The 8,176-nt window shown below is 66.5% G+C and overlaps 1 protein-coding gene and 1 long non-coding RNA gene across 2 annotated transcripts; one reads left to right on the top strand and one right to left on the bottom strand.

The window, feature by feature from the left end:
* Positions 1–202: 202 nt before the first annotated feature.
* Positions 203–1,117, bottom strand: DIO3 (iodothyronine deiodinase 3). The gene has a single exon (XM_057733564.1). The coding sequence runs from the start codon at positions 1,115–1,117 to the stop codon at positions 203–205; it is 915 nt and encodes a 304-aa protein (XP_057589547.1).
* A 1,991-nt stretch (positions 1,118–3,108) lies between these two features.
* On the top strand, positions 3,109–7,597 carry LOC130852092 (uncharacterized). Its single transcript, XR_009053298.1, has 6 exons — positions 3,109–3,245; positions 3,865–3,943; positions 4,563–5,249; positions 5,517–5,700; positions 6,399–6,474; positions 6,601–7,597. It is a non-coding gene; the product is annotated as an uncharacterized LOC130852092 (long non-coding RNA).
* The last annotated feature ends 579 nt before the right edge of the window (positions 7,598–8,176 follow it).

Genomic DNA, 8,176 nt, shown 5'->3' with positions numbered 1-8,176 from the left:
TCACAAAAGCAAAGTCCGGGGAGGGGGAGGAGAGTCTTCAGGTGGCTTGGCTGAGAGGCAGACTCAGCCTGCGATCCATGGCTCAGCACAGCTGCGTCACTGGGCCCTCACCAAGCCTGACTTTGTTTGGGGGCGTTTGCACGTGGGCTTCGAAGGCTCGAAGGCATGGCCCGCCAAGTTTAGTCATTTGTCCATTGGTTGTTTACACTCGACGGGGCTGAGGGCCGTGCAGCTGCTCATCGTAGTGCTCCAGCCAGGTGCGCAGCTCGGAGACCTGGTAGCCATCGGGGCCTCGGCCGCCCTGGTACATAACGGTGCCACTCTGGATGACATAGAGGCGCTCGAAGTAGGCGCCATAGGCCGAGCTGCTGGAGTTGGCCATGGTGTCGAGGACGAGAGAGCATTCGGGAGCACCTTGCTGCAGTACCCGCGCTGCGCTGACCCGGTCCTCCAGGCTTCTGTGCTGCGGGATGCTGTAGGGAGAGTCTGTGGTGACCCAGCCGTCCGAGGGGTGCGCTTCCTCGATGTAGATGATGAGGAAGTCGACGTCGCGCTGATACTTGGTGACCAGACGCTGGAAGGCGCTCATACGCGCCATAAACGGTGGTCAGGTGCAGCTGCCGAAATTGAGCACCAGCGGGCGGTTTCCTCGGGCGTAGTCGAGGATGTGCTGGTTCTGGAAGCCGTCGGGCAGGACCACCTCGGAGTTGGGCGCCGGACCGCCTTCGTGCGCTTGCTTGAAGAAATCCAATTTCTGGCCGTGCCACACCGCCCTCAGCGACGCCAGGGTGCACAGGCGGTTGTCGTCGGACACGCAGATAGGCGGGTCGTCGGGGGGCACCTCCTCGCCGTCGCTGTTGAGCTGCACTGCAGTTTCGGGCTGACCCCGGCGTCGGCGGCCCAGTAAATGCTTGCGGATGCACAGGAAGTCGAGCAGCCAGAGCATGAGAGCCGTGCCCAGGAAGCGCGGGAAGAGCACGAGGCACGAGGCGGTCTGGGCGCAGAGCCTCAGGGAGTGAAGCAGCAGGGAGCGGAGCATGGTGGTGGCGCCCCCCAGAGCCCCCTGGGACCCCCTACCTTCCCCCACCACCGACCGCGGGGCGGCCTGGCGAGGCATCTGGGCTTCGGCTCTGAGGGGAGCTCGATTTATAGCCGAGGCTTCAATTGGCGGGAGACTCCACCTCCGGCCCGGACCCGCCCCCTTGCAACTTGAGACCGGAGGGATGCCCCGGCCGCGCGGCCAGTGCCTTAGAAATCTCCGGCCGAGGGCGGGCCCCGGCGGCCGGAGGGCGGGGCGACCGGGCCGGGGGCCGGCATGGGCGGGGCCGTGCCCCGGAGCCCGCTCCCGGGTGCGGACAGCCCGGACCTCGGCGGCCGCCCGGTGCGGGCGGCCGGAGCGGGGCCCCGGGCGTCCGCGGCGGAGGTCCTCTGGCGAGCGCGAGAGCCGCGCCGCCCCGGTCCCGGCGCCCCGGCCCCGGCCCGCGCCCCCCACGCCGCGCACCTGAGGCTAGCTCCCCGGCGGCCGCCGCGGCGCGCCGGAGCTCCGGTTCGCTTCCCGCGCGCCGCCGCCAACGCCGCCCCCGCCGCTGCTGCTCGTGCGGGGCCGCTGCCCAGGTGCCGCGGGAGCCCGGGTCCGCGGCCGCCGCTTCGCCGGCCCCGGCTCCCGCCCCGCCGGGGACGCGGGCCCGCGAGGAGGCAACTTCGGGCCCCCGCCGCCTGCCGCGTTCGCCCGCGGGCGCCGCTCGCCTCCCGGAGCCCGCCCGCCTCCCGCGCGCGCTCACACTCGCGCCTCGCACACGGCCGCCCCCCGCACCGCCCCGCCACGCACACCGCGCTCGGCGCCCCCCGCCGCCGCCCGAGGCCGCCGCGCGCCGCCCCGGCCGCGCCCGCCCCGTCCCATCGCGCCCCGGCTCGGCGCCGCAGCTCTCGGGTCAGCGGCCTCCGGGACCCGGCGGGGATGTGCGGAGGGCAGGGCCGGCGGGCCGCTGAGCGCCCGGCGCCGGAGACGCAGAGGGCCGGGGAAGGCAGCGCCGTCCCTGCGCCCCAGCTGAGCCGGGAGCGCTGCGGGCGCGGGGCGCGGCGGGCGCGGGGCGCGGGGCGGCGGGCGCGGGGCGGCGGCGGCCCCGGGCGGCTCTCCCACTAGGGGTAGCTGTTGCCTGAACGCCGGAGCGCTCCCCTCTCGCCGCTCGCCTCGCCCGGCGCAGCCCCGGCCGCCGGGCGCACCCGTCCCGTGCGTCCCCGGACGTTGCTCTCTGCCCCGGGAACGTCGAGACTGGAGCGCCCGCGCTGAGCCACCTTCGCCGACCCGGAGCGCTGCGGCTCGACTCACTGCGGAGGCGCCGGGACGCGGGAAGTGCGTACTCTCAACGGGGGGTGTGTGCGGAGGCTTTTAGGGGTGCGGGGTAACTCCCCAACTCCGTGGGGCCCTGGTCGGCCCTGCTGCTGCGTCCGAGATCTTCTGATGACTCGCCGCGCGCCGCGCGGGGCCGGCGACTTGGGGCGGCGGGGCGGGGAGTACTTTGACCTGGGGTCCCCGAAGCCGGGAGCCAGGCCCGCCTCGCCTCGGCCCGCCTTGCCCCCCGGGGCGAGGCCTGGACCGGGTCGCGAGCGATGTGGACCCCCGGGGAGTCGAGCCGCCCGGGACGCCCTCGCGGTCGCGGGGACTCTTCTGCGGCGGCGGGGGCTGAGCCCGAGTCCGGCTCCACCGCCGCCTGCGTCCCGTGCGCCACCCGCCCAGGGACCGGCCGCCTAACTTCTTCCCGGGACGGAGGGAGCGCTCGCGCCCGGGGTGGAGGTGGGAGCTCGCTGGGCCGGATCCGGCGAGGGCACCGCTCTCGGCGGCGGCGGTGGAGGCGGCGAGGGAACAAGTCCGGAGGAGTCGACCTCAGGACTAGGAGCCCCCACCCAAGACCCAGCGGGCCCCAGCGGGCGCGGGGGGAGATGCCCGTCTTGGGCAGAGGCCCTCTCCTCCGGTGTTCTCGGCCCTGGTGGGACCCTCTGCCCTGCGAGCTCCCACCTGGGACCGTGGCTCCAGCAGGTCAAGACTCCAAGTGGACGGAAGGCCGGGGGCGTGAAGGTAGACCCTTTTCTCTTTCTTCCAGCCAAGCGCTTTCTCTGCTGCCTGGGGCGGCGGCGTTGGGGGCTGCAGAGCCCGGGAACTTCCCACCCGGAGGAAAGGCAGCCTCGTCCCCGCTCTTCTCAGCGCCTCCGCACTGCTCCTCACCACCGTGGATCGGGGTCTTCAGGTGGGTTAGGGACTATCTCCCTGATCCAAACCTGGCTGGAGGGGGGGTCCCCCTTGCCTGCTCCCCACCCCTGCAGGGCACCTCTGAGTTGGCAGATCAGTTCCTTGCCTTATTTTGGGCGGGGAGGGGAGGTAGGGGACAGTAGGGAGAGAAGCCTTCTGCTTGGCTAGTCTCTGAGAGGCGTTCTGAGGGCCTGAGGTTGCCCCTCTAGGCCAGGGGCCAGGGGTGTCCCAGATTTTGTTGGACATTCTCTCCAGCCCCGTTTCCTTGATTTCCGGGGGGAGTCAGTCTCGGACCTGTGCTCTGTCCCCACCCACACAGGAACTGGGCCAGGGCCATGGGGCAGTCCCCTCTTCCCACATTTAGTTTCAGAAAATTAAAAAGCCACCATGGGCGGGGAGAGCCTTTCAAGCAGCCTGGGATGTGGTGGTGGTGGTTGTGGCCGTGGTGTGTGGGGAAGGAGCGGTCTAGGGCAGAGGTAAGGCTGGTCCCTCTGGATCCTCTGTGGGCAGCCCAGCGAGACCACCAACCCACATGCCCTCCGGCCCCAGGGAGGCTGGGGAGAGCAGTGCTTGTCCTCAGCTGTTCCAGGATCTGCGTCTGCTCCTTGTGCTGACAGGCTACACCCCACACCTTGGGGTTCCAGGACATCGGACAAGGCGCCCAGGACCATCTGGCTCTCACAGCCTCTTGTGCAGGTGAGGACAGACCCGAAGTCCAGGTGGTACTGGCCTTTGGGACACAGACCCCGGTGTGGTGACTCTCACTCCGGTGCTCTGTGCCTTCTCCCCACTCCTCCCTCCCTCTCCCAAAGCCTCTTTCCTCCCAAGCAGCCCCTGCCCCTCCCCCGCCTCCCTAGGGGCCCTCCTACCAGCTGCCCATCCTGTCCTGACCTGTGCTTGTCCAAGGCCAAGTCCTGCCTGGGACTCGGGGGAGCCCTGGGCCTTGGGCCCAGGGGGACCAGAGTTGGAGCTGGGGCTGTGCCCACGCCACTGGGCTGGGCAGGCCTGCCTACTTCCTGCCTGCCCTCCAGCCACTCCAGCAGGGGGCGGGCAGGGGAAAGAAAGGGAAGGGCAAGTCAAACTGGGTCCATTTGGTGTCCAGGAGCCACTTGGACACGGGCTAGGGGGAGGGGCAGGCAGCCGGGGCCCTGGCACAGCCAGGGCAGGGTTGGGAGGGCCTTCCCGCTTCCCAGACCATACTCCAGGGGCCGTCTCCCCAGACGGGGAGGACTTGGCTCCGACCCCTCCCCAGCACTGCCCTGTGTGGGGCTTGGTGGGTGGGAGTGCGGCAGGTACCACCTCTGTCTCCCTCCAGGTAGAGCGGCTCTCAGCGCCAGGGAGGTTGACGCTGAGACATGGGGCGGTCAGGCCACCCTGCAGAGGGCCTCACGGAGCTCTTGGGAGGAGAAGGGGCAGCCCGCACACCTGGAGAAGAGTGTCGCAGAGTGACAGGTGTGTCCTGGCCGTGCCCTTGCCCAGCCTCCTAGCAACCCGGCTGCAGGGCCTCAGCCCTGCTTGGCTACTAGCTCTGTCTCCCCCGCCCCCTCCACTGGCCTCCTGATGCTCTGGGAGATGCCAGGTGCTGTCCTGCCTCTGAGCCTCCACTCATGCTGTTCCCTCTGCCCTCCTCCCTCCCCCGATGGATGGCTCTCCTCTGCCTTCACCTGCACCTGGGTCAAGCCTGCCCCACCCCCACTGGGGGAGCTGAGCCCTCCCTGCGCGCGCACTCCTGTGCCCTCTCCTTCCTCGTGGCCACAGCCTCAGCCTGGGCATGTTTCACCACTGGTTTTTGAGTCGGCTGCCCAGGCCCTGCTTCTCCCCTGCTGGCCAGGCTGGGATCCCCCGCAGGGACTAACCTGCGCCCAGCATCCCGGAAGAGCCCAATACACCTTTGTGAAACGAGTACCTGCGCGCAGTGTGGACGGATTGAGAACTTGTTTCAGGCGAACTTCAAGATATTTCATCCCACCCTTTGGCATGCTGGCAGGCAGCCGTGAGCGAGGTAGGGTGTGTCTGTGGCTGGGCAGAGTGAGGTCTTACAGGACCTGAGACCGTGGGCAGACAGTCCCTGGGCGGTCCCCTTCGGGCGTGGTGGCTGATGCCTCCGCCCGTCCCCTGGCAGCTGGCAAATCTGTTTCCATTCCTGGGATGAGCAGGTTCTCCCGTGGGTACCAGGGCTCTCCCCGGATGTGCTCACCCTTTTCTTTTGCTTCAAGGATGATTTCTTCTTTCCAAATCTCCTCTCTGACTCGACCTCTCTCGACTCCAGTGTGGCTCAGTGAACGGGTGGACGCCCTGCAGGTGGGGGTGGCTGTGGGCTCGGCGGTCTGGGCTTAGAGGTGGCCTTAACAGCAAGTCTCTGTCCCTCTTCATGTGACACGCCCTGGTGGGGCACCCTCCCTGCAACTGATGGAGGGACTGTGGAGTGGTTGGCAGCCTGGGAGCCAGGCCAGGTGAGCTTGTTGGGGCCCGGGGGCCTGGTGTTGGCCGCATTCCAGGGCAGGGGGAGGCCTGGGGCTCGGGGCCAAGGAGAGGGGAAGGCCCGGAGGTGAGGCCCTGGCTACCTGCTGGGTGACCTGGGCGTGTCCTGTCCCTCCCTCTGGCCTCATCTCCATTGCAAGGAGATTGGGTGGCTGCTTTCCAATGCCTTCCCCATGCTGTTCCTCCACAATTCCAGAAGGTTCTAGGAAGTCCTACAGGCCATGCCCTGCATGCTGCTCTGGGGCCGGTGAGACCTGCCCATTTGAGGCCAGAAGGCGCCGCTGGCCGCGTGTCCTCGGTACCTGCTCCCAGCCCATCTGTCACCTGCCCCGTTCCTGCCTCAGCCCTGAGGCCTCACATTTTAGCCCATCCCTACCTCTCAAACCCGGCCTGGGCTCTGACTTGTTCCTGCCCTGAGTACAGACACAACTGAGCATCCTCCGTGTTCCCTGGTGCTCGGCCAGACCCCTACGGAGGGTGGGCCGACTCCTTGCCCGAGGCCCTATATGGGAGGCCACCCGTGGGTGCTGGGTCCTGTCTGGGACTGGAGGGGCGCTGGGAGGCTGGGCCGCTCGTGTGAAGGGCAGACCCTGCTCTGAGCCCTGTGTCGGCCGGAGAGGCATCTTTAGGTGAATCCGTCCTGTCCATCTCTTACCCTCTCTGGAAAAAGGTGGGGGACGACCGGCCAGCAGACTGACACCCCAAATCACTTTGCTTTTCTGAGTCTCAGTTTCCTGGACTGAGAGGTGAGCCTGAGTCGTGACTGTGTTGTATTCACGTTATTTATGCCAGGCAGTGCCCTCTGTACACGTGTGTGCGTGTGTCTATTTATACCCAGCCTTGTTCTGAAGTGCACTTCAAACCTCTCGTAGGAAGCCATGCAATAGCAGGAGTGCCGCAGGTGAGAACAAAAAGTGAAAACAAGAGGAAGGACCCACTCCCCACTGGGGACCCAGGGCAGCCCCCGCATGTCCCACCTGGGCTGCAGACCCATCACAGGTTTTGCCTTGAACATCCCGGTGGTTAAACCTGATTGGCTGTGATTCCTGATGTCCGGAAGACAAAGTGACTGTCCAGCTGCCCGAAATGTGCGGCTGTGGGTGTGGTCATGCTTGTCCGCTTCTGAGGCAAGAGACCCGGGGTCTCTGAATCCAGGAATCACCGTGGCACAGACACCCCAGGGCTGTGTGCAAATTAAGTGCTCATGAAGCTCGTGGCTGCCGGCGTGGAGTTGCTCAGAGCAGAAAGGGACCCTTGCCCGGTGTGGCCGCGGGCTCAGGGACAGCCAGTAAAGCTGCAAGGGCAGCCGTGTGTTCCCCAGGACTGGGTCGCCACAGCCCCGGCTGTCTTGTGGTGAGAGCGCCCACCTGAACTGCTTTAGTGCCCCACCCAAGCCCTGGTCCATGCCAGGCTCCCAGAGGGGTCTGGGCGCGCAGTGAGTTAGGCGTGCTGTCTGCCCACCAGGGGACCCCCGGCTCGGCCAGGGCCCTGGAAGAGGTGTGTGTGCTTGTGGGAAAGGCCCCTAGTCTTCAGTGAGACCTTCTGGAGCTGGTGGGAGACGTGAAGGCTCAGGGAAAGCAGGGTCTGTGCGGCTCTGTGCGTCACAGAAGCCTCTGTGGGTGTCCCTCTACCATGTCCAAGTGGTGTGATCTCGGGCAAGTTACCTGAACTCTCTGTGCCTCCATCTCATTATCTGTGAAGTGGGCAGATCATTCAACCCCACCTTTTAATGATGTAGGAAGTTTAATTACCCCCATTTTATAGATGAGAAAACTGAGACTCAGAGAGGTGATTTGCCTAAGGACACAGAGCTAATGTCTGACTCCAAAGCTTGTTAACAGGAGATGTTCAATCAGGGTACTCTGCGGGCAGAAGGGGCCACCCCGAGGAGGGAGGGGAATGGGGGGGGGGCGGGAGGAGGGGACCTGGCCTCTCAGCAGGATGGGAGCCCTGGGGAAGAGGAGGTCTGCTGTGGTCTTTGGGGACACGCTGAGTTGGAGGTGCCTGCGGGTCTCAGGAGAAGATTCCAGCACTGGGGCGGGGGCGGGGCAGAGGGGCGGGCCTCCGCTTCGTGGTCAAAATAAAGCTTTGCTTTTGGAATTTCACACGGTCTGGAGAAAGGTGGTTGCTGACAAGCAAAGGGAGCACAGCGGGAGGGGGAAACTCTGCAGCGCCTTCACCTTGGCGGAGCAGGCAGCTAACCCCGCGTGGAGCAGGCCGGGTACGGGGCTGCTGGCCCCGGGCCAGTGCAAACACTTCTCTGAGGATGGCGAGTCCAGGGCCCTTGGCCTGTGGCAGGGTAAGGATGCCCGTCGGCCAAGGCCATCCCCTAAGGACCAGGCCTTTCCATCTGAGGCGTCGCTTGACCTTTGGAATCTCACAGACTTGATTCACATCCTGACTCTGCCTCTGATAGGCTGTGTGGCCTTGGGCACGTTCCTGACCCTC

The sequence above is a fragment of the Hippopotamus amphibius genome, chromosome 4, assembly GCF_030028045.1.
Source record: "Hippopotamus amphibius kiboko isolate mHipAmp2 chromosome 4, mHipAmp2.hap2, whole genome shotgun sequence".
In the NCBI taxonomy this organism is placed as follows: domain Eukaryota; kingdom Metazoa; phylum Chordata; class Mammalia; order Artiodactyla; family Hippopotamidae; genus Hippopotamus; species Hippopotamus amphibius.
The sequence above is the reverse complement of the archived record's forward strand: the minus strand, read 5'-3'. Positions and strand labels throughout refer to the sequence as shown.